This window comes from Buteo buteo, chromosome 12, assembly GCF_964188355.1.
Source record: "Buteo buteo chromosome 12, bButBut1.hap1.1, whole genome shotgun sequence".
NCBI classification, from domain to species: Eukaryota; Metazoa; Chordata; class Aves; order Accipitriformes; family Accipitridae; genus Buteo; species Buteo buteo.
Genome location: NC_134182.1, coordinates 39,207,588 through 39,232,968, shown reverse-complemented (window position 1 = coordinate 39,232,968; position 25,381 = coordinate 39,207,588). Strand labels below are relative to the sequence as shown.

Genomic DNA, 25,381 nt, shown 5'->3' with positions numbered 1-25,381 from the left:
TTTGGGAATGCTGAGCTCTCCTGGCTAGCCAAATCTGTGCCTGGAGTGCAAACCACAACAGTTTCAAACACGACTCTGGACCCAGTGCCACCTAGAGCATGCTTTATAACAGAATTCAAAATATCCATTCACACAATAAGTTGCTTTCTCCTATTGCATTTAGTACAAGACATACTTTAAAAGCTGACCTCCCACCAGTACAACTGTGTCAGGTATAAGAGGTTTTTTTTCACATCTCATAATCCCCTTCAGTAGCAGCACAAAGCCTTGAATTACCTACAGTTTTTCCCACTGGGACACTACAGATCTCGGAATGCTTTAGCTGCTGTTTTGTGTCTCTGGCATTTCCAGAATTCAAAGGAAAAAAAAAGGGGGGTAAGTAGGAAATTTACTCTGCAAACTTCAATTTAAAACCTTTAATTCAGTAATTAAGCCTTATCATGCTACCTTCAGATAGCAACTCACTGGCCTATGACCTCTGAAAAGAACCTTTGCTAGTAGAAAAGCACCTAGCCTGCCTACTAGTGTCCTCAGTTCATGTATACCTTTAAGAATATTAAGCCACAGCTAAAAAATAAATGACTTGCATTTTTCAGAGAGGTATGTTGTCATGCGACACACTTTCCACATATTAGCCTGGTCTTCAGGCACAACAGCAGGACAGCAGAGTGCCATCTGTTCCACCAGCAGCATGGCAACTGCATATGATCAAATTGAGCAGATGCTTTGGACAAAGGAAGTCACATTTGCTCTTTCATGTTTTCTAAACCATGTGCTCCTGGTTTGAAAGTAAAGATCTGCAATTTCTGGTAAAGCTCAGACATTCCCTTGAAACGTCTACAAAAGGTCCAGTTCAAAAAACAAGCTTTGTGATAGCTATTGCACATTTGTAAGAGCTGGCCTAAATATTTTCCTGAAGATCCAGGCTTTGGAAGAAGGGATATTTTAAAAACTGGTATCAGTGTACATTGAAACACTGGCACAAATGTCACCTATTCTCAGTTTTAATTTTAAGGGTGACAAGTAAACACCAACACATGAAAAAAGAAAACAAACAGCATTTCACAGAGCAAGGAGTTAGAGATGAAGCTGTGGCTAGTGTTTTGCAGTTGAATCTCGAGGGTAGAATTCAGCCAGTGTTGTGTGAGGAATTCTCTTCAACATCTCCTTGGGGAAGATTCGCAAAAGCTGCCATCCAATGTCCAAGGTCTCATAAACAGTGCGATTTTCATAAGGACCTGCAGAAAGCAACCACAGACTGAAATATGGGGCACAAGAATGTCTTGCTACCAGGCAGATCTGAGAACAAGACCTTCTAGGTGTTACTGCATACTGTGACGTTCTTGAAACAGGCACTTACCCTGAGCAATGAAGTTCTTCTCAAACTTCTGCAGAAACTCCAGGTAAAGAAGATCATCTGAGGTAAGAGCTTCCTCACCAACTACAGCCTTCATAGCCTGTACATCCTTTCCAATAGCATAGCAGGCATACTAGAAAGGATAGAAACAGAAGTGCTTTTACCTTGATCACCCATGTAATGATTTCTGTTCAAACCCAAACAATGGGTCTCACTTGACTACACTAAGCACTCAGTCAATGCTTTTAAAGCAACCTCAGGAGTGTTCTGGATTGCAACTGTTTGGCATGCCCTTTACAGGCTGTTTAGTAAAAGGTATATTTGAACTATGCTTCTGCTTCTCTGAAGAGGTTTTTACATACCAGTTGGTTAGATACATCTGCATGATCCTTCCTGGTCATACCCTCTCCAATAGCTGACTTCATCAGTCGAGACAAGGAGGGCAAGACATTAATAGGCGGGTAAATCTGGAGGAAAGACATCCAAGAATTTCAGTATTAACACTTCAAAAAGTACAGAGTAATCTTAAATATGTTCCAACCAGCGTGGTACACACCTGCCTGTTATGCAGCTGCCTATCCACATAGATTTGTCCCTCAGTGATGTACCCAGTCAAGTCAGGGATAGGATGAGTAATATCTGTGGAAAAAATGGTTTGACAGTTTTCAGACCTTTTATATCCATTCTAGCACTGATGCGGCAGCTTTTTGCAGTTAAGTGACTTCTAAAGTAAAATGCTATCAGTTAGTACCCCCATATATCACTAAGTGCTCTTATGCAACAATTAGAGCTGTAAGCACTCCTGACAGAGGGCTGGAGAAAAAGTCCTGAAGTCTGAAGTGGGCAAAGCATTTCTGTTAGCAATATGGACAGAGAAGGCAGCCAAGAACTACCATATTCAAATAGAAACCTAAAGGCCACAGGACCTCCTATTTTGCTGTGTGTCCAAAATAAGACAGGTTGCTCTAAAGGAGTTCTTTAAAGTGCTGTTTATTAAAACCACTTGAAAATAACTCACTCACCATCATTGGGCATGGTAAGAATAGGAATCTGAGTAATGGAACCATTTCTGCCTTCCACACGCCCAGCACGCTCATATATAGTAGCCAAGTCAGTGTACATGTAGCCTGGGAAACCACGACGGCCAGGCACTTCCTCTCTAGCTGCTGAAACCTGAGGCAATCCAGAAAAACATTTCCAAGAAGTCAGATCACTCATACAGACCTGCCGTCTCTCCTAATTAAGCTACACTAGCAACTTAAAGTACCTCTTCCTGCAGGTGATACCAAAATACAGCCACACAAACCCCTGTTAAGAGAAATATGTCACCACAACCATGTATGATGAGAAAAGATGCCAAGGCAAAACAGAAACTATAATATCAAACTGCTGAATGCCACCAGCCAAGCAAGTTTAGCTATCAGAGAAACAATAGCTCTTTGACTGCTGAACATAATCCTAGACAATCAATGAATAACTAAAAGCCTCACTAGCTATTTTAGGACATTGTAATGAATACTAATTGTAACAGCTTGAGCAGAAGTTTACATTCTCACTTTATACGACAAACCCTTTCTGCCAACACCCAGCATGCGAGTTAATAAATGCGTACCTCTCGCAGAGCTTCAGCATAGGAGCTCATATCTGTCAGAATGACCAACACATGCTTCTCACACTGATATGCCAAGAACTCTGCTGTTGTTAGAGCTAGACGAGGTGTGATAATGCGTTCAATGCTGAAATAGAACAGTATGGCATTATTTACTATGAGCACTTTAAGGCTGCAAGGTAACAGTTTGAAGTAACAAATACTTTAAAACCCTCTGAAAAAATCTGCGTGCACCAGCTGGAGTACCAGCATTTCATACTCAACTTTGCTGCAAAACCTCAACGTAAGTGACATCTGGCAGGACACCAGTGAGGCTTCAGCTTTCAGTTTACTTGTTCTTCTCAGCCTTTTCCCAACCAACATAGCGTAACTACTTACGTTGGATCATTGGCCAAATTCAGGAACAGACACACATTGTCCATGGACCCATTTTCCTCAAAGTCTGATTTGAAGAACCGAGCAGTTTCCATGTTCACCTAAATCAAGATATTAAGGCATCAGTTCCAGACCAGATTTTAGGTTACTGCATTTTGCATCATATTAAGGCCCAAACATCTCATTAATAATTCATAAGCAAAGCTCTCTGTATCATGAAAACTCCCCTACATTCCCAAAAGAATGAGTTATTGCTAGAATTCCAGGCTGGAGATTTTAAGTTTAAGATACTTTATCCTGATCAGACACACTTTCACAGTACTTCTGGCCATTTGGGATTTTCAGCCATTCAGCCTGCCAGTTTAGCACTGTTTAGTTATATACTTAAGACCTACTTAGAATACTTCAGCAGCTCTCAGCATTGTCTTATTTATTACTCAAGCATCATTTTCCTCCAATAATACTGACTTACACCCATAGCGGCAAACACAATGGCAAAGTTTTCTTCACTGTAGTCCATCACATCTTTGGATTTCTTCACCAAGCCAGCCTGGCGACATATCTGAGCTGCAATCTAGGGGAAAAAAAAATTTTTTTTCAGTCCATCTCTATGTTTGATGCTATTACACAGACCAGAATTTAACTTAGTTTACTTTTCAACCACAGTGAAATGCAAGCCACTAACTGGTTAGAGAGTAGCTTTGAGTACTCACCTCATTGTGGGGCAAGCCAGCAGCTGAGAATATGGGGATTTTCTGCCCCCTGGCAATACTGTTCATACCATCTATAGCAGAAATGCCAGTCTGAATCATTTCTTCTGGATAGATACGACACTGGGGATTGATTGGCTGACCTGTTACGTTTTTTTAAGAGAACACATGTTATTCCATGTACATGTTTGAAGCTTGATCAAACTACCACTGACTTTGAGCACTGATCTAAGGCTCAAGTCAAAAGGTACAAAACCCACTGTTAAGCCTACAAATCTTTAAATGCTCCTGGTCAAACCTGAGCCTTTTGTAGATCCTGAGACTCCCAAGACATGTGGTCATGTAAACGGTAAGAGTGCTTTCAAGAAAAGCCTGTCAGGTTACTAGCTTTTTATCTTTGGAGGCTGTATAATTAAGATAGTCTACAAATACTTCAAAGAACAGCTTCCAGGCGTTACAGAAAACAGTTATTTTCTGCTACCTCATCTTCCTGCACTTGTGGAAATTTGATTGAGTTTGATGCCACACACATACTTAAAAACTCCCCTTAACAGTTAGATCCCATGTTCAACCCCAAATCTATTCTAACTTTCAGAAATCAGAAACACCAGATTTGCCTTTAACTCCATACCAGAAATGGACTAAGAACATACCCATTATGTCAAGGAAGTCTTCAGCCAAAACAATGGGCCCTCTGTCTATAGGTTTTCCTGATCCATTAAATACTCTGCCTACAAGAAACAGCAATAAAATCAAAATGTAAATTACTGTGAAAATAAGTTAGTGTCTGATAAGTCTGTTCATTCTTCAAAGCAATATGCAAGTACTTACCAAGCATATCCTCAGAGACAGGGGTTCGAAGAATATCCCCAGTAAATTCACAAGATGTTTTCTTAGCATCAATACCTGAAGTTCCTTCAAATACCTGCAAATATACCAGAAGAAAAAAAACCACAGGAGAAAGGAGTAAGTATTGTGCTTTACAAAATAACACACTAGAATGCTGCTTCACAGCTTGAGAACTTGATCAGCCAGAGGGCAGAAAAGCAAGGCAGTCCTCTGCAAGCAAAGGATTTCAAGAGCAGCTTGCTAGTACAAAACATCACATAAAAACCTACTTTAAACAAAATTCATGAAGTGTATCAGCAGCAACCAACAAACCCGGTGCCATTCCTTTGATCTCAAGTATTTCCCTTTGCCAACAGGGTAAAGTTCTCAGATAAGAAGAACTAATATTAACAAGAAACAGCTGCTTAAAAGAAATACCTGCATCCGCATAGGATAGTTGATCTTGAATCTAATACTGTACAACTACAGTACGATTCCTTTAATCTAGCAGCAAAGAAATCTATGGGGGGGATGCAAATAGAAAAAAAATCACTGTACTCCAGCTTTCAATCTTCAAAAATTATTCATGCCACCTGCATTTGGAATAAGTAGGTGATTTTTTTTTTTTTAATTTACAGTAACAGAAGAACATATCACAAGATAGATTTGACATGGCTTAGACACATGCTGATAAGTAAAATATTTTTCTGTTGCAACAAGGGACACTCCTGTCCCTAGTCATACCTGAACCACAGCTTTGGAGCCACTGACTTCCAGAACCTGCCCACTTCTTCTTGTGCCATCGGGAAGAGTCAAGTGGACAATCTCTGCATACCTAGGAAACTGAAGATGAACAAGAAAGATTGTGGAAAACATTAAAATCTAGAAGAAAAGTCATAAGACAGAAGCTATCAGTTTCAGGCAAGCTTAAGCTTAGCAACTACTCTATTTTTTAAAATAATTTTATCATCAGAACAAAACTCATTCCAAGGCAATTAAAATTTGTCAGACTAAAGCCATTTTTACAGGGACTATACAACATTTGCTCAGATTTGCAGGCTGCAGAAAGACCCAACAGAACCCATTCTAAATGCCCTAGTAGTCCTGAAATACTAATGGAAAGCCACCATGTAGTGTCTGACAATAAGAAGAAAAAGCTCGCTTTTGCCTGCACATAGGATCAGTTGCTTGCCTTCAACAGTAACTTGGCAGCGATTTGAAAACAAGCCAAAACTGTTTACAGTTCCCTTTTACAGAGCACTTACGCTTTGGTAACAAAAAGGTCAAGAACAAAGTGAATAGTTATATTTATGCATTCAAGTTTAGACAACATTTTGGGGATTTTGGTAAAACTGAAACACTGTTTCCTTTCTTTCCCTCAACAGTCTCAGTGACTCTCCCTTTCTTCCAACTCTCCTCAGCTTTACAGCAATTTGCGTACTCTCATTTATCTCAGCAGTTAGAAACATATCTTGTATTAAAATTGCTCAGTGGACCCATGAATTTCACGACAGTCTGGATTTAATCTGTCACAGGTTTTCTTGTGAACTCTCTCTCAAAAAGCTTCATTCATTAACAATCTGAATCTTTACCTTAACTTGATCCAAGATAACCAGGGGACCATTCACACCCGATACAGTTTTATAAGCTGAAAGAAAGCAAGCCACAAGTCAGCTACTTCCTCAAAATATCAGAAATATCCTACATAAAGTTTTCAAAGTTTCATTCCTATCACCAGTCTCAGGTTTGCAGATTTTGGGCCCAGCTTTGTACCACCTCTATGTTTATTATGAACTCTACAAGAAGGATTAGCTACTGAATTGTGTGGCCAGCATTTTTTGCTGCTACTTCCAAAGCACCTAAGGTAATGTTAAGATATATGATATTGCCATTTTCTTGTCTGTCACAGCAATTCACTCCAAGTCTATATCCAGGGATAATTCAAATGCCACCAGAAACACCAATACAATGTAGAGTTGACATACTAAGCTAAGAAAAATATACAGTTGCAAGATCTTTAAAAAGCAGGGATAACAACATCTGTAATTTGTGATAAAGAAGGTGCCACTGCACTTCATGTCCAACAAATGGTGAGAAAACCTTAATATCAATACTTAACTTCTATGCTTTTTTTTTAACCACAGAAATATCCTGCTCCGTGACACCAAAACATCCCACATGAAAGCCTGGACTTAGCAAAGCAAGCGGATCTCATGCTCAAAAGGTGATCAGCAGAGCTTCTACAGCGAGTTGTGTTTTTTTGGCACACTGCTAAGAGGAAACCTTATAACACCTTTCCTGACTCCTGAGAAAAGGTCAATGCACCATACTGTAAAAGGTTGAATTTCACCTTAGCCAAACTGCTCCTACTCTTGCATTATCCTGGCTTAACTTAAGGATTGACACCTGAGAGAAGGCCACAGCTAGCCAGCTCCTCAGAAGGCTCATGTCTTAAACATCAGCAGCTCAAGCATTAGCACTACATACAACTTCTGAGGTACCATGTGCCCAGAATTCATCACTCTGCTATCAGCCCAGTGGAAAAGCTGTGAAAAAAAGCTGTAGGAAACAGTCCTTCTGCACTGCTCTAAGGACACACTAGTATCCCAGCTAGAGCCCAGCATCACTTGATCCACAGGTAAAAGCAACATTGAGTCAAAGCTTTATCAGGGTCACAAGCAGCAGTGACCAAGAGAGTGACTGTTAATCACTTATTCCTGGGAGGGAAAAAATGAGCAAGTAGAGCCATTTGCAGAACAGGAGAGACACCAGCACCCGTTCCTGGTCACGCTACAAGGCAGAGGAAACAGGCACTCGTGGTACTGGGAAAGATGACAAATTCCACCAGCACCAGGCCACAGGGAATCATCTGGCTTCGCCACTTCAGTCTGCCCAGGTTTGGCACACTTACCATGTGTTGTCTAGACTGTCAACAATGCGGTATTTACATTTAAACAAGCAGTTTGAACTGTTGCAATGTAATCTCTTAATTGGCAATAATCAAAACTGCATTAGATAAGGTTTGAGGGTCACTGGGTATATAAGATGGTCTAAGACTGGAACTCCTATTTCTCACTTTCACTCCTGTCAAAATCCTGCTAAACACCCTGAGACACAACATGTATCCCTGAACTAGTCTTAATCAAAAGCACAAGCTGGCCCGGTCCTTTCACCTGAGCAAGGAGAATTACACAGACATTATGCTGTGACTCCTTGACCAGTGGACTCTGCTGAGACTGCAAGTGTTTGCAGCCCACTGCCTGCAAGAAATGGAAAACACCATCTTGAGCAAAGCATTTCATCTCATGACTGTCTCATGAGCACTTCCTCCTCAGTCAACGGGAAAGGGCTTACAACACTCCTTGTTTTGTCCGCAAGACAGTATTTCCTTGACATCAGTCAGCATCAATTCCCCCTGAAAGCAGCACACCACTGACTCAAAATCCTGTTTCCAATAAGATCAACCAGTTCTGTGACAAACCAAAAGCAACTGAAATGTTTTTCTTATCCAGCTTGCAAGCAGTGTCAGTTTGGGCAAAAGCCAAAATCTACATAGAAAAAAATGAACTGACTATGAAGTCACCTTGGCTCCAACCTTGACAGAAGCCTCCACTCCAGACTAAAGCAGAGCAGTAGACTTGGGTGAACAGGAATGGTGATGATCAATTTGGCTTTCAAACCAGACTGACGTTTTCAAAGAAACCATCGCAGAGAAGCTCCCTGCTTACCACCTCGTACGTACTCACGCTATTTGGGTGTACAGGTAGAGTCACTCGTGTAATTACTACCTAGATCAAAAAAAGGCCAGAAAACAAGTGCACCTTCAAACAGCTTTGACTTCCCCCCTACTACACCGCAATAAAGGTTTTTTCACAAGGCCACAGCGTTTCCCCTTTTCCATCGGGCTTCTCAACTTCATTTTAAAAGGGACAGAATCCACACCACCCCCCGCAGTTTACAGTAACTTTAAGTTCCTGCTAAAACCCCAAGTTTCTCAGAAAGAACACCAAAATGGCCTATGCCACCCAGCATGCCGGCAACCAGGGTGTGATTAATTTAAGTGTTTAGACAGGACAAAGCCATGAAAAGCACGACTGCAGCACGCACCCGGTGCAATTAAAAACCCAGATCGGGGGTGGGGGGACACACAGCGGCCTGCAGCCCCCCAGAGCTCCCCGCGCACCCCCGGGCCAGCCCGGCGCCCGAGCCCGAAGGGAGGCCGGGCTGGGGGGAGGCCGGCTCTGCCGCAAGGAGCGGCCCAGACCGGCAGCCTCGCCCGCCCGCCGCCGGAGCTGCGGCCCGCCCGGGTCTGGGCCGGCCCGGCCTCGGCCTAGCCTGCGGCCCACCGGGCGCTCGCCCACCGGGGCGTCCCGGGGAGCCCGCCCGCCCGCCCGCTCACCCGCCGGGCCCCGCACTCACTGAGGCGCGGCTGGGAGACGTAGTCACGGGTGATGGCCGCCACCTGCTCCCGCGGCCCGCCGGGCCCGGCGCCGTTGACCAGCCCGCGAACCGCCCGCACCGCCGCCATCTTCTCCTCCTCCTCCTCCGCCGCCCCGGCCCCGCGCCGCCGCCACCGCCGCCGCGCATGCGCTGATATAGCGGCGCCGCGCCGGGCCCCGCCCGCCGGGAGCGTCCGAGAGACGGGGCGGGGGAGCGGCGGGAGCTGGCCGGGGTGCTGGGGCGGGGGGGAGCACCGGGAAGGGGAAAAAGGGAAAAAAAAGGGAAAAAGGGGAAAAGGGAAAGGGGGGAAGGGGAAAAGGGGAAAAGGGGGAAAGGGAAAAAAGGGAAAGGGAGAGGGGAAAAGGGAAAGGGAAATGGGGAAAAAAGGGAAAAAGGGGAAAAAGGGGAAAAAAGGGGAAAAGGGAAAGGGAAAGGGGAAAAGGGAAAGGGAAATGGGGGAAAAAGGGAAAAAGGGAAAAAAGGGAAAAAGGGGAAAAAAGGGAAAAAGGGGAAAGGGGAAAAGGGAAAGGGAAATGGGGGAAAAAGGGGAAAAGGGGAAAAAAGGGAAAAAGGGGAAAAAAGGGAAAAAGGGGAAAGGGGAAAAGGGAAAGGGAAATGGGGGAAAAAGGGGAAAAGGGGAAAAAAGGGAAAAAGGGGAAAAAAGGGAAAAAGGGGAAAGGGGAAAAGGGAAAGGGAAATGGGGGAAAAAGGGGAAAAGGGGAAAAAAGGGAAAAAGGGGAAAAAAGGGAAAAAGGGGAAAGGGGAAAAGGGAAAGGGAAATGGGGGAAAAAGGGGAAAAGGGGAAAAAAGGGAAAAAGGGGAAAAAAGGGAAAAAGGGGAAAGGGGAAAAGGGAAAGGGAAATGGGGGAAAAAGGGGAAAAGGGGAAAAAAGGGAAAAAGGGGAAAAAAGGGAAAAAGGGGAAAGGGGAAAAGGGAAAGGGAAATGGGGGAAAAAGGGGAAAAGGGGAAAAAAGGGAAAAAGGGGAAAAAAGGGGAAAAGGGGAAAGGGGAAAAGGGAAAGGGAAATGGGGGAAAAAGGGGAAAAGGGGAAAAAAGGGAAAAAGGGGAAAAAAGGGAAAAAGGGGAAAGGGGACAAGGGAAAGGGAAATGGGAAAAAAAGGGAAAGGGAAATGGGGAAAAAAGCGAAAGGGAAAAAAGGGAAAGGGAAAAAAGGAAAAGGAAAAGGGGAAGGGGAAAAAGATAAGGAAAAGGAAGGGGAAAAGGGAAAGGGAAGGGAGAAAGGGAAAAGGAAAGGGGGAGGGAAAAAGATAAGAAAAAGGAAGAGGAAAAGGGGAAAAGGGAAAGGAAAAGGAAGAGGGAAATGGAAAAAAGGAAAAGGAAAGGAGGGAAGGGAAAAAGATAAGAACAAAGGAAGATGGAAAGGGGAAAAGGAAAAGGGAAGAAGGGGAACGGAAAGGGGGGGAAGGGAAAAAGATAAGAAAAGGGAAGAGGAAAAGGAAAAAAGGAAAAGGGGGAAAGGGAAAAGGAAAGAGAAGAAAAAGAAAAGGAAAGATAAAAGAAAAAGAGAAAAAGAGAAGAAGGAAAAGGAAGAAAAGGAGGGAAGGAAGGAAGGAAAGGGAGAGAGAAAGAAAAAACAAGGTAATTAATTTATGAATTGACAGAAGGTTTAATGGCTAAGATGACAAGAAAAGGACTTGTTCTGCTGTAAACGAAAAGCAGAGCCCTGCCCTCCTGCCCCAGCCCTCTCTGCCCAGCTGCCTCGGCTCGGCGCTGCTCCGGCAACAGGGTTTGGTGTCCCACAAGCCCCGTAAGTGTCCTTACACCTCAGCCGTGTTCTCATGGATATGCTTCATCTAAAGCCAGCGCTTTGATCTAAGAGAGTAACAGTAGCTGCTTAGGGGAGATAGGAGATAGATGAGAAATAAAGTACGAACTGGCAATGAGACAGGGCTGCCAATGGAAACACCCTGCTTGCACTGATGCCGCATACTCAAACATCAAGGGCTGACTGGTACAACTGCTTAAAGGACAGAATGAGAGCTGCCTTACCCTCTAAACCTTTAATTTAATTAAAAAATAGAAAGACAGTGGGTTATTTGTAAACACCTTTTTCCAGGAAACCATTAGTCTGTCAACCTTCTATTTCCTTATGGCTTATGTATCTCTTCATACATGTTAAATTTTAATAGTTGCTGTTTGTTCTCCCTCCCCACACTTAGCAGTGAGATAGAATTATTTGATGTTATAAAACAATATTCTATCTCCTTTTACGCTAAAACTAGAAATATTTTGGGAGAATACATTTTCAAAGGTCTATTGGCAATTCTGTGCTTGTTTGGAGGAGCAACAAAGTACCAAGGACTGGTGAGACTGATGGGAGAAAAACAAACAATCGCACAAGAAACTGTTTGACTAAGGAGGGAGCAAACACAATAAATAATCCCCAGACAACGGGACAACACCGTCGAGTGGATTAAACACAAAACTGGAAGGCTTTGGCCAGGTTTCAGCTCTCCTTCTAATGCAACGTGACCTTGCGCACATTACCGAGCTCTCGCATTTGTTAATATTCAAAAGGACTTAACAAAACACAAACCAGCAGGACTCGCTAAATGGCAGCCTCAAGGGTTACTTCAACTGGCACCACTTTGCAAACTGCTTCCACCTGCATTCAAAGCCTGGCTAAAAGGTGGCCCAGGGATGCAAACTCCAATTGCTCAAAACAGACCTTTTTTTGTGTTCTAAATATTTTTATTCAGTTCATAGCATTTGAGAGGACGATGCAAATTTGCCCACAGGAGAGCATAAGGCAACAGGCAGCGGTTCCAGCGCTGGGTAATAGAAACCTTCTGGTAAAGGAAATATTAGCAGAGAGTGACTTTAAAGCAAAGTATGGTTTTATGGGTGCCTGTTCCAATCTCTGTTTATGCTGTCGTGTTCACCCGACCCAGGGCTGGTGGTATTACATCTATAAGCCATTTGTCTCACACTGGTTTGTAAAATGCTGCTTTGTGCTGGTACTCAGGAGCCCTCGCTGCACAGCAGATGTATTTCACTGCACCTCTGAGGTGAGTCAGCAGCAGACAGCAATCTCGGCGAGCGAAGCCTGCTGTCAACTGAATTCACCAGAATTGCAATCAACCTCCAGAGCTAGCGTGAGGTCTGCTATCAGCGATTTTTCAGGCCCACATCCTATGCTGGGCCTCGAGACAGCCCATAAATTCTCTTATACTTTTCATTACATAAGAAATATTCACTATACTTTACTACCTCAGTCTGGCCAGGAAGAAAATTGTAGTCATTTTTTTTCTGTAGGGTTATTGAAAGAAAAATTCGTGGCAAACATTTATAATGGCTAAAAAAAAAAAAAAAAATCTCAAAGAGAACTGCCTGGAAAAATCTGACAGACACATGGAAATGCTTCCAAAGCACATCTGAGTAAGCTTTCCCATCATCTCTGCAAAACAAGTGACACAACACTGCAATCTCCTTCAGCGGCCAAATGAGATGGTGTCCTACATGTCCTTGGGGCCTACAAAAGAAAAAGATAACAAGAACAAGAACAAGAACAATAATAATAATAATAATAATAATGATAATAATAATAACAACTGTTTCCACATGCCCCTCCTCACCTGAAGGAGAATCTGAATTGTTTTCTACCCAGAGCCCAAGGTACAGCTGAGCAATTCTGAGCTCCCTCAGTAGATGGTAGTGCTGCACTGCTCATCCTCTGTCTACTTTGCAGATATTTAGAAGGTAATTTCCAGGCCTAGACATTCAATTCTCAGCTCACGAAATATATTTAAAGGCTTCAACTTCTGCTCTAATGCACACCCAGGGAATTCCTTGGTATGATGTACTCATCTCACGTTATTGGCAATAGTTTTTGGCCATGCAGAAGCCAGAAAAATGGCCTCAATGGCAGATTTATGCGCCAAGAGAGAAAAGGTGAATATGTTTAGGATTTATTTTCTTTCTCTGTGGTAAATCTCTGTATCCTGAATGAATGATGGTATCGGTTTTGGTTTAAAAAAGAAATCATGGAGCAAAGTGTCAAAAGTTTAAGAAAACAGAAATGATGGAAGAAAGGAGGTCACATTGTAAATGGCATTTGCTGTACCTCACCCATGCACAGATATAATTTTCCATACAGCATTGCTTATGAGAAATGCGCCTTGTTAATCCAAGAAGTATCTCCATGTCCCTGGAGATAAAGCAGACAGCATACCAGCATGGGGAAAGGCTGTGGACAGGCACCCCACTGCCAGCGTCCTTCTGTGGGGAGGAGGCAGGGGCAGAGCTCAGATGTGGAGGGACCGTAACCTGCTGATACCCAGGGGAGAGGCGAGATTCCCCCACGCCTCTCAGAAATCTTGGGCCAGATCAGTGCATTCTGGCCTTAAAAATATCTACATCCACTATGAACGCTTATTATCACACTTATAATTTTGGAAATCCTGAAAAGCTGATCTACGTTGTGGACTAGGCAAAGGCAGCTTGTCAGCATCCTATGGACCAGCCCACAGCATGAGACTCAGTGACCTAAATATTTCTCTTTGAGGAAGAGCTCTCTTTCAGTTTATTTTCCTTCTAATGCTAAAAACATTCAGCACATAAACGAAAAACCTGCCTGAGAAGGGATGCTTTGGATGGAGCTCCTTGTACCGCATCCCGTAGGAGAAGCAGCGACTGGTACTGCCTGCTGCGGGAATTGTTGGCCACGCAGCTCCTGTCCCTCCCTTTGCAGGCTGTAAAGCAACACAGATCTCCCTGCAAAGCCTCCACACAGACCCTCAACACCCCCTCCCGCTGCTGCCTTTTCAGCTGTGTATCCTGCAGAAGCTTCTCCCACCCACGCTGCGAGTCCTTCCCCACTCGCCGGCCGATGTCTCTCCTTCACCACCCGCCCGGTGCAGGCGGCGACAGACACGCACCCAGCCCACGCACCGGAGCTCGCTGCCAACGTCCGTGGGCTCAACCCGGTAAACGCAGACGTACGGCCCACGGTGACGGGCAAACACATGCGGAGGGAGCAGGAAAGAGCGACTGGTGCCATACGCCTCTTTCACCAAATTGTGTTCCCTGAGTTTTGGAGTTAACCAAAAAATCCCTGGGGTGTCGCGGGTCTCGTTGGTGAAATCTGCCCGGTTTTACTCCAGGATGTGTAACACAGAGTCACGGTTGGAATGAGGGCAGCCATACCAAGGACAAGCAGAATTAGGCAGCAAGAGAACGGCCATCAGTCACTGGAGAGTATTCCAAGACCTAGACTATTATGTATTTTATAAATGCATTTCCCAGGGCCATTTAACGATGCCAGCCTTGCCTCCCAGTGATGAATCCGTTCGCTACCACCCGTCGACGGGGCAAAGCAGGCTTCCCCACAGAGCAGAGGGCTGTGCAGTCCCAGAGCGGCACGTTCGGTGTGCTCAGACCCAGGCAAGAGTTAAGGTGCTCGGAGAGAGATAAGCATTGATGAAAGCCTGGAGAGATGGTGCCTCTGCTGCAGATAAACATTCCTGCCTCTCTCCTCCCAGTCCCCCTCAGCCCACCCCATCGTCCTGCTCTGACGCAGAGGGAGCTGCAGGGCTGAATGAAACTTGTTTGAGGTTCCAATCAAATCTCCATGGAAGAGGGACACTCATATCCTCTTCTGATAAAAGGTAATCATAAAACCTCCGGGAGCAGCAGCTGCAGACCTCACCGCCTCCCGCAGCAGCAGTCGGCTCCTCGCACCAAGATGGGCTCCAAGGTGAGAGTTTGTTTTCCTCTGCTCCACGCAACAGGTTTGATTGAGAAGGGGACAGCATTTGTGGCTCGAGACCTAAGGGCTACATTAGTCTACATGTCTTTATTGTCTATGCTTCCTTCCTCTTTCTCTCTCTCTCTCTCTTAATTTCTATATATACATATCTTGCATTAATTCTATTATTTGGTATTTACTAGTACTTGGAGGTACAGTGAGAAAACATCCCCATTTCCTAACTTGGTGACTTGTGTGGCACTCATATTTGAAGATAGAGGGTTTGGAATGTTTGCTTTTTTAAATTAAAAATTGATAAATATCATTGCCTGGGATTTTAGGAAACCACAGGATTATTGGAAAGAGTGATAGTTCAGACGCAGCTCCATTCATTTTGCCACTTAGTCTCTGAAGTGCTTAAGAGCTATTTGGCTAATTGTTTGGTTGGTTTAGTGCAAATTTCTGATTGATATTTTCAGTGTGACTGAGCAAGCAATCTTCTCTCAGCCCCTCTGAAGCCCTGATCTTAATCACATATGTTAGGCTTTTAAGTCCTGTATCTTGCCATGACATTTCAATTAGGTCAAATGAAAAGACACGTAAGGTAAATGAATTTCCTTTGAGACCAAATTTAATCTCCAAAGAACAAACATGGAGTAAAAGATGTAGAGATTACCACAGATAAGCTACCGGCTTGATGTGCGTTTTGAGTCTTTGGAAGAAGACTTAAATGATGCCTTGAGGCAGGTACAAAATGTCTCAGGAGAGTGGAAAGGGGTTAGAGCACGCTCCATCTGCAACTTTAAATGCAAGCTTGATAAAACCACGGTCTTTGACAGCAAAGCTGGTGGTCCCAGCTCCTAGGGAAGGAGCTGCTTCTTCAAGGACCCAGCTCTTGGAGGACACAGACGCTAAGTGACCTCAGGAGCTGCTTTCTCGAGGGAGAAGCCATGAGCTGTGGGAGGTTGTAACGCAGAGTGTTTTCTTTAAAGGTTAGAGGAGACCTTCAGCCCTGAAGACCAGGACCCAGGCTGAGCTCCCGGCTCTCGGCCATGCCTCCGGCTGCCGAACGCGAGCCCTGGCGCTGGCTGGCAGCAGGCAGAGCGTCGCGGAGGCTGGTGCTGGTGGTGGTGTTCGTCGCGCTGCTGCTGGACAACATGCTGCTGACAGTCGTGGGTACGGCGTCCGGCTCTCGCTGTGCTCTTCGGGTGCCGCCTCGGGGTTTAAGCTCCTCGGTCGGTCTCTGGTTGATGCCGCAGGGTCCCTGCGCAGGGAGAGCCGTGGGGAGGGCTGGGAGCTTCCAGGACACCGACATTTGGCCAGCACCATTCAGTTCAGCTGTGTGCTGAGCCAGAAAATGGAGTAAAATCACTAACTAATCCCTTCCCTGGCTTTTCTTCCAGTACCGATCATCCCCACCTTCCTTTATACAACAGAATACGAAGGCACCAACGGCTCTGTTGCCCCAGTCCAGACTGAGCCGGCTCCTCCAGCCTTGAAGGCTCCTCTTTTCTCCTCCATGTTCTCCTATTTTGACAACACCACGGTGACTGTCTTGGGCTCCACCAGCGCTGAGGAGCTGGTGAACGGGACGGAGAGCAGCCGCCTGCCGCAGCCCCCCACCAGCAGCCCACCAGTGCCGAGCGGCTGCCCGGAGGGCGAGGAGTTCCTCGCCAAGGAAAATGTCCGCGTGGGTCTGCTGTTTGCCTCCAAGGCTCTCATACAGCTGGTGGTCAACCCAGCCGTGGGTCTCCTGACCAACAGGTAGGTCAGAGATCTGGCTTTGTACCGGGGTGTAAGCCCTTCAAGGACAGGCAGCTCCTGAACCATGGAATTACAGGAGCCGGTGGGTAGAATAGCAAGGAGGAGAATATATGCATCAAGATAAGCATGAATTTTACCTTTTCTAAAAGCCTACAAATGGCTTGCAAGTTTATATTACAACATAAGCCTCACTAATGCTCTCTTCAGGTGCAGACAGATGCTACTTAATACCAGTAACCATCAAATAAACAGAGATTCCCACCCTGCTATGAATATAATGTTCAGATTTTCTGCCCCTGAGTATTTCTTTGCCTTTGTCTCTATAAGACACGTGTGAGGGGTGCTGGGCTCATCTCCACGTGGTCTGGGTGGGCAGATGAGTTGGCAAAACAGAGCTGTGTCTCTGGGTGTGCTTTACAGTATTATCTGAGGGCACTGAGACACTGGGTGCTTCCTTGAACAGCACTCGCAGGCACATCCGCACGTTCAGGAGATGCTTGCCAGCCCACAGAGATCTGTGTGTAAAGGCTGGGCGGCAAGGCCAAATCTCAAGCTGGAATGAGGAATCCTCCCTGAGATTGTGCCTCTTTTTCCCCTTTCCAGGATAGGATATCACATCCCCATGTTCATCGGATTCACCATCATGTTCCTTTCCACAGTCAGTGAGTATTGCCCTTCTGGCGGCCCTTCCTACACAGCAGCACAGGAGAAAAGACTTTGGTCTGTGCCTGCACCGCTGTCCCCGTGCTGAGAAAGGAGTGAGAGCAGAGCAACCGGTCTCAGAAATCGGTGACAAGAAAGGATGAGCGGCACCCTGCCCCCTCCAGCACCCAAACTGGTGCAAGCTGAGGCCGCTCTTACCCTCTGCAGGGTTTTTAACGCTCAGTCCGCAGTTCTGCCTGATGCCGTCTCTCTCCTTCCTCTGCAGTGTTTGCTTTCTCAGGCACCTACACCTTGCTGTTCATCGCCCGAGCCCTCCAAGGCATTGGGTCATCGTTCTCATCAGTCGCAGGTAAATGTTTTAGTTATACCTTAGTCCCTGCGTTAGCTCCCCTTGTCTGGGTTCAGTTATTGTCTCGGGAATGATCAGCAGCGCAGACACACTGAGTGCCTTCCTCGGCTTCAAACTCCTCCTCCTCGCTGCACCTGCCTGGCTGGTGCAGGGGGTGCACCCCCACAGCCTAGCTGGCAAGCAGATAAAGCCCCCCCCAAAACCCAGGCTGCTTTCAGAGAGGAGCCCCACCACCACAGCACCAGCCAGCCTCAGGTGGCCTCCGCTTTCTCTCTGCTCCCAGGCTTGGGCATGCTGGCCAGCGTGTACACGGATGACTTCGAGAGGGGCAACGCAATGGGGATCGCTCTCGGAGGCTTGGCCTTGGGTGTGCTGAGTAAGGAAACCTTGCTCCCAATGGGGTTTACATCAAGAGCATCTCCGGAGCTTTGCTGGCCATCACCTACGGCTTCCACCTGCCTGCCTGTGCCCCTTCCCCGGCGGCATCCCACGGGCATGGCTGGCCTGTCCTCCTCCCTCCCTCTGCCCACTCTCCACGGCCACTGTCCACGGGACCCGACACCTTCCCACCACCTTCATCAAACACCCGTTGGGGGATTCAGGGAAAACCACGACGGCAGGAGCCGAGCGCTGCTGCCCGGGCGCTGGGGACGGTGGCACTGCCGCTGTGTGACCCAACCTTTCCCTTGCAGTCGGGGCCCCCTTTGGGAGCGTGATGTACGAATTTGTGGGGAAATCGTCTCCCTTCCTGGTCCTGGCATTCCTCGCCCTCTTGGATGGAGGTGAGAAGCCAAACGGATTAATCCTACCAAAAAAAATAACATGGGAAAAGACTGAAATGCGGACATTTCGGGGAGAATCTTGTGTGAAGGAAGAAGCACATTAATACAACACGGGTGATATCATCAGCACTGGTTACTCTGTTATTGCTAAATCATATGTTTTCTACCACCAGATGATTGACATAGCAATATAGTAAGAATTAGTCCCTCATTACTTAATAAACCCCCTGATTGCTTTAATGGCTTAAATAGCACATTCAGTAAAGCTCTTTGAACTGTGAATTCTTTGTGAAAGGCACACTTGTCTGCAGCCTCTTCACCATGCCACGAAGGAATTAGACTTTGCCAGCATAAATGGCGATCCTTGTTCTTTCTCCGATAGCTGTATTACAGATGCAGGCCACGAGAGCTTTCAGAGTGTAACGGCAAAGTTACAGACAGCAGAAATGTGCATTTTTAGTGGGAAGTATTAAGCTAATTAAATTATAGTCACAGCTACCATCTTTGCCTAGATGTAATGCAAGACATCTTTAATGAAGCATGTAAGAGCTTTTGGAAGATGAAACGTAGGTCCCATACATGTGAAACTTCCTTTTGTAATCCTATTCTTTTCCACATCTAATTTCTGTCATGCTCTAGTTATGGCTCCGCAGCAGGCAGCTGGCAGCCTGACGGAGAGCATTTGCATATTTGACTGCCTCATGGGTTGACAAAACAATTCTAACACAGTCCACTTCAGGGAGTTTTGCTGCTCGCTCCCGTGGGAGCAGAGCTGGGACTCACCTCTCCCCCTGCCCGCTTGAACGATGGCCCCAAACTCAGTTACTGCGTCCCCGGGGGGCTCTGCTGATGAAAGGGGTTGGGCTGAAGGACAAGCCAGAGGGAAATGTGGATTGAAGGGATGCTGCCTCCAGAAGTAAGCTAACATCAGTGTTTTCTTCCCAGCTTTGCAGCTCTGCATACTGCAGCCCTCTAAGATCTCCCCGGAGGTGAGTACAGACGGGTGCGCATACGTGAGCCGGTGCCAAGCGGCGTGAACGAAGCGGGTGCGCGCTCCCCCGGGGACGAGGGCTGTGCAGGCACCCAGCCGAGGATGGGTGCGAACCCACACGCGGTTGTCCGCCGACGTAACCCCCCGCTTTGCCATCCTGCAGAGCACCAAAGGCACGCCGGTGTCCACCCTCCTGCGAGACCCCTACATCCTGATCGCTGCAGGTAAAGGCGGACGTCAGCACGCACCGCGCTCCTCTTTGTGCACCTGCGTCTCCTGATTAAAGGGATTCACTCGTGCCCGCTTGAAACAGCAGCAAAAGGTGGCTAAAACAGAGCATTTCTCCCTTTTCTCCCCATCAGGAGCCCTCTGCTTCTCCAACATGGGGGTGGCCATGCTCGAGCCCACCTTGCCCATCTGGATGATGCAAACCATGTGCTCCCCGAAATGGCAGCTGGGTAGGTGTTGTGCTTTGCAGCCTCCACTCCTGAACAGCTGCTTGATATAATTTAGCTAGAACCGGTCCTGCTTTGGCACTGCGAGATGGATTGAATAATCTCTTATATCATTCTAAAAAAGAAGAAAACATATGCCCTCACCCGCACAGAGTGAGTGATCCCAGGCTGCGCGTTGCTCCAATTTCAGCTGGAAATGTCCTTAGTGGTAGCTATACAATGTGCTTTTCTCTATTATTGAAAAAATTGTATGGAATCAGACTCCCCACAAGAGCAATAACGGTGGAAGAAAGGCTGTTGCGTGCATGGGAAGCCTGTCGAATCCTGTCTTCTGCAGGGCAGATAATGGTATCGTGCTGGGCTGAAATCGTGGCAGCCAGATGGGTTTTGCAGAGGCAGCTCTGAGTAAAACAAGGCCATTTAGAGAGTCCCAGGCAGGACAGGATGATACGTGCTAATTACCAGCTGCCTAGAAAATGTGATATGGAGATAATATTGTCTGTGTTTGCTACGAAAATAAAAACTAATTGTTATAAAACCCAATTGGCTGAGGAATGACCAGGGGGGTGCCCCAGGCTACACTTAGATCCCAAATTGAATTGCAGCCTGGGAGCAGGAGAGCTGAGAGCGCTTCTAATCAAGTTATCCTCTGGTCAGGCAGGAGCATCCATCCCGATAAGAGCCTACGATGCTTCTCATGAGCAAGTGATTGAGCAAGGATGGACAAGGGTAAAGCAGTATCCCAAGTATTCTGGCAGTGGGGAGAAGGGACAGTGTAGCTGCCTGGTAACCACAAATGTCACAGGCTGAGAAAAGTACTCAGGGCTGCCCCCGTCACCGCTGAACTCAACAGGAACCTCTGAGGTGACTTAGCAGGACCCAGAGGTCAGTAGACATCAAAGAAAATCCCAAATATATTCACTGGATTTTCAGGTACCTGAGATTTGAGAGCAGTTTGGATTTAGACACAGTTCAACTGCAAGTCACCCATCTCACAAACTATTATGAACTCGAGGGGCTTCTTTGTTTGTATGCTCAGTTTGCCCACTCCCATAATTCTAGAAAAAAACCAAAACCACCAGAAGAGCTTGGACTAAACCTGCAGGATTAACCGTGCTCTGTAGCTGTTAAAGAGAGGAAAGAAAATCAAACACAAATCAGTGTGTTTCAATAAGGAAGTTGTCTTAGTGAAATGGAGATGTTCAGTTTTATTTATAGTTGGCAGGAGAGTATATTAAAAATAAACAACTGGTAAATCAGCAAACAGTGCAAATATTTAATTTTGACTACATAATGATCCCCAAGCTTTTTACTTAAGCAGTTATTTTATTCCTCTTTATTTAGTAAGTGAAAAGCAGAAGGCAAGGGGAGAAAGGTGGAAAAGGAAGAAACTACGACAGGAGAGAAGGACGAGCTTATTAAAACAGTGGGGACAAAAAAGTTCTGCATTTAGCTTCTGGTTGTCTCACAGATCTTGTGAGTGAATCACTGCACCTCTGCGTGCCTCAGTTTCCCACCCCATCAAAAGCAAACACATTTTCTATGCCTCCCTCTGTCTTCATAGTGGGACCCCCACCCTTCTACAGGGGATGGAGGAAGGGGGCAGCCAGCGCAGCCGTGACACGGTGCAATGACAGTGGAGGACATGGAGAAGCACTGTTGCACGGATGGGCACCCACAGAGTGGGCACTGGACGTTGGCTTGCCTTGCTTGGCTCATGATATTCTCCGAATGAGAGAGGCAGCTAGAGAAGTGAACATTTTTGCAGATCCCCTGTATTTGCTTGGGGATGACACACTTTTTTTTACTCTGTCTCTCAGGGATGGCTTTCCTCCCTGCCAGTATATCCTACCTCATCGGCACCAATCTCTTCGGGATTCTGGCTAACAAAATGGGCCGGTAAGTGGAACATAAAAGATTTCAGCTCAACCCAGACCAGACCTGTGCTTTCAGCATGAATTATGCTCGTGGTGTTGTACACACTGAGAACATCTGCCCTCTCCTAACTGTGGCCTCGTTGCAGGTGGCTGTGCTCCCTGATCGGCATGGCCGTGGTGGGAGTTAGTCTCCTCTGTGTAAGTAGCCCAAGACAATTTCAAGACCTTTCTGTAGCGGGATCAGCAGGGGCGGTGTGGGCAAGAGTACTGAAACCAGGTTACGTGCCCAGGAGTCAGTAGATGACCAGTGGTTGCACGTGTGTATCCGTTTTGCAGATCTACGTTACGCCTGCACAGCTCAGCAAGCTCTTCTCACCTTATTCATATACTCTCTCTCTCTCCCCTCTCAAAGGTACCTCTGGCCAAAAACATTTACGGGCTGATTGGCCCAAATGGTGGGCTTGGCTTTGCCATAGGTAAGCTGTTGGTGTTCAGGCTGTGCAACACAGATCAAACACAGCTCTCTCCGCTGCCCTGGAAGAAGGCGATGACTGATCAGGTCCTTCTTGCTTTGGGCAGGAATGGTGGACTCCTCCATGATGCCTACCATGGGTTACCTCGTGGATCTTCGCCACACCTCTGTCTACGGCAATGTCTATGCCATAGCTGACGTCGCCTTCTGCATGGGCTTTGCAATCGGTATGGAGGAACTCTTACTCGTGGGATGACATACTCAGTGTGTATCTCACTCAGTTTATCGCTCCCGTTTCTCCACCCGGCGTTCACTCCACAGAGTCTGCAACCCAGTCACCGTAGATTCACAGACCTCCTCCAAACTGGAAAGGAACCTTTTGCTCCCTGTCATCTTAGCGTTTTTTAATTTTTAAATTTGCAGGTCCATCCACAGGTGGTGCGATTGTACGAGCTATTGGGTTTCCCTGGCTGATGATCATCATTGGAGTTATCAATATTGCTTATGCTCCTCTCTGTTGGTACCTGCGCAACCCTCCCGCTAAAGAGGAGAAGATTGTGAGTTTAAGTATACCTTATTCCATTAAAGTATAGGGGATTAATAATCCAGATATTTGGTGGGGGGGAATTACAATAAATTTGCCAGGAATTATGTCTTCCCTCTTGTGCTTCACTCTGCCCTCAAAAAAGGGACAAAAACCTCAGACGATAAAGAAAATTTTAGAGCTATGGTCCTTTCCCTAACTCACAATTTGTACTTCCTGGGCAAAAGTTGTTGGCTGCTTTGGCTTTCTCTAAAAGTGGTAATGCTCCTGTTAACTATTCAAATTAATCACCATTTTTACTAAAGCATGATTTCTTCTCTCCTTTACCCAGGCAATCTTAAGCCAGGAATGCCCCATGCAAACCAAAAGCTACACCACTCAGAAAACCCTGCGCGATTTCCCTCTCACAGATGACAGTGATGTGGAGGCAGAAAATGCGGAATAGCAAGTGCAAGGATGCGTGCCCTGTTTTGAAGCTAATATTATGCTTACAGAACATGGATGTATTAGCACCCAAGAATAACCCAGCCTCCCCCAAGACGTGTGGACACAGGATGGACACAGGCTGTATCGCTGACCCGTTCTCTCGGCTGTGCAATCCACAGCAGGGAGCAGAGACCCAGGATTTAGAGGCTCTATCCATTCAGTTAAGCCACTCATTTGCTGTGTGACTTCTAGGCAAGTTACCCAAACTCACTACACCTCATCTGTAGAAAAAAGGTACAAAGATGAGGAGAATCATATCAACCTGTCCTGCAGGACAATATTGTCTTGGGCACAGCCTCCTCATGCAGTAGGGGATAACACCAACATCTCTCCCAGATGAGTCCTGTGGCATTTGTCAATGTCTTTAAAGCGCTTACTGTTCTTGAAAGAAAAGCACTGGAGAAAATGAAAACTAAATCAGCGGCATCAGCTTTGAGAGATTTCTTTCTCCAGAATTCTGCTATAATCCCCAGCATGAAACCTTTCTGTAACAACAGGGCGCTATCCGTCTGTGTCACTGCCAGTCCGTCAATAAAGATGTCACTGTACTGCTAATGTGCTCCACACTTCTCTGAAGACAGTTAAAAAACCCCGTTCATTGCTGTCTCGGTATAGCTTTACGTGTTGTGCTCTTTATGTGCTACTTACAGCTGCTTGTCTGTCTCTTCCACCATCCATTTCATTAATTACTTGAAGAACTCTTAAGAAATTCAGGTAGAAATAAGGCTGAAAGCAGTTTTAGACTCTTAGACACAGACTCAGCCAACAAAGCTAGTTAGATCCCTTGTGATTATAAGTGACTAATAGAGCATTTTTAAAAATCCCTGCCCCTCAGCTGAGATGGGGCAATGGGCTGTGTTTGTCATCCTAACCCATCGCAATGAGAAGTACAATAGATTGATTTAATTGCCCTTTTGCAATTTCCTGGCCACAAGTTTAGAAAGAGAGCAGCTGCGCTGTTAACAATAATTATTGAGTATAATGGTCTGTAAAAGTATGTTATGGTTAAGTAAGAGAAAGAGTGAAGTAATAGAGGTACCAAATTAATTTTGTAAGTATCAGAAAAATTCCCGTGATCTCATTTTTTCCAGTGAAACCTCAAACTTACAGCTTCTCTGGTTCCACTGTTGGCAGTTTATATAAACTCATTTCTGTCTTGAATGAGCAGTTGTGTAATGCACAGCCATTTCACTTGCCAGAAAGAACAGATGATTCACTGCTCTGGAGCCCCAGCAGCACAATGCAGATGCGTTTGCCAGCAGGGAAACAGGAGGATAATAACAATTCATCAAGATTTGGTACCTTATGACTCATTACCAAAGGTCATAAATGGCTATTGTCAGGCAATCCCACATCCACGGTGGGCCCATTGCCCCTCGCTTTGCACATACAAGATGAAATTATATTTCTTAGGCTGACTGGAAATGACTAATGCTAAGCCTGTTCTCAAAAACTGGTTATTTTTATCTTCCACCTGTTTCCCTGCTTTGCCAAGAATAAAAGGAAAAATGTGTTTGCTTTCTGTGATGGAAGGAAAAGCAGTAAGCCGTTCTATTTGGGGACCTATTCACACCTCCACAGTGCACCTCCCTGTTAAATATTACCTCTAATCCCGCCTGCATGCCCCATGGCTGGTTGCTCTGGAAATCCACCCCCTGCGAGCACCATGAAGGCAGACGAGTCTCTGGTTCCTGCAAGGTGGGCTCCTCGCCAGCCAGCCCTCCCCAGGCGCCTCACCCAGCAGTGCTTTGCCACTCCGATCGGCATTGGCAGCTCAGACTTTTAAAATTAATAAATTAGTTGCAGTGCCAATGACATTGATGGAGTTTCTCTGCTCCGAGGGAAGAATTAGGTCATCATCTTTGCATCAAATGACCTGGTATTTTCACCCATCCTGCTGCAAAAATTCATCTTCTTGAGCACATTAGCAGCAACATGAACAGGTACTGCTAGCTCTGCTGCTGGGGGACAC

The 25,381-nt window shown here is 46.0% G+C and overlaps 2 protein-coding genes across 2 annotated transcripts; one reads left to right on the top strand and one right to left on the bottom strand.

Moving 5' to 3' along the window:
* ATP6V1B2 (ATPase H+ transporting V1 subunit B2) lies at positions 1-9,461 on the bottom strand. The gene is made up of 14 exons (XM_075043497.1): positions 9,299-9,461; positions 6,472-6,527; positions 5,624-5,722; positions 4,883-4,976; positions 4,705-4,782; positions 4,055-4,194; positions 3,814-3,915; positions 3,345-3,442; positions 2,970-3,093; positions 2,380-2,530; positions 1,914-1,996; positions 1,720-1,824; positions 1,361-1,490; positions 1-1,238 (listed from the first exon to the last, which is right to left on the bottom strand). The coding sequence occupies exons 1-14, from the start codon at positions 9,405-9,407 to the stop codon at positions 1,096-1,098; spliced, it is 1,512 nt and encodes a 503-aa protein (XP_074899598.1). The 5' UTR covers positions 9,408-9,461; the 3' UTR covers positions 1-1,095.
* Positions 9,462-16,078: 6,617 nt separating this feature from the next.
* On the top strand, positions 16,079-23,949 carry SLC18A1 (solute carrier family 18 member A1). The gene is made up of 15 exons (XM_075042099.1): positions 16,079-16,202; positions 16,430-16,790; positions 17,394-17,452; positions 17,719-17,802; positions 18,086-18,178; positions 18,495-18,584; positions 19,530-19,573; positions 19,739-19,799; positions 19,938-20,033; positions 21,851-21,929; positions 22,054-22,105; positions 22,320-22,383; positions 22,487-22,606; positions 22,803-22,936; positions 23,255-23,949. The coding sequence occupies exons 1-15, from the start codon at positions 16,079-16,081 to the stop codon at positions 23,366-23,368; spliced, it is 1,575 nt and encodes a 524-aa protein (XP_074898200.1). The 3' UTR covers positions 23,369-23,949.
* The last annotated feature ends 1,432 nt before the right edge of the window (positions 23,950-25,381 follow it).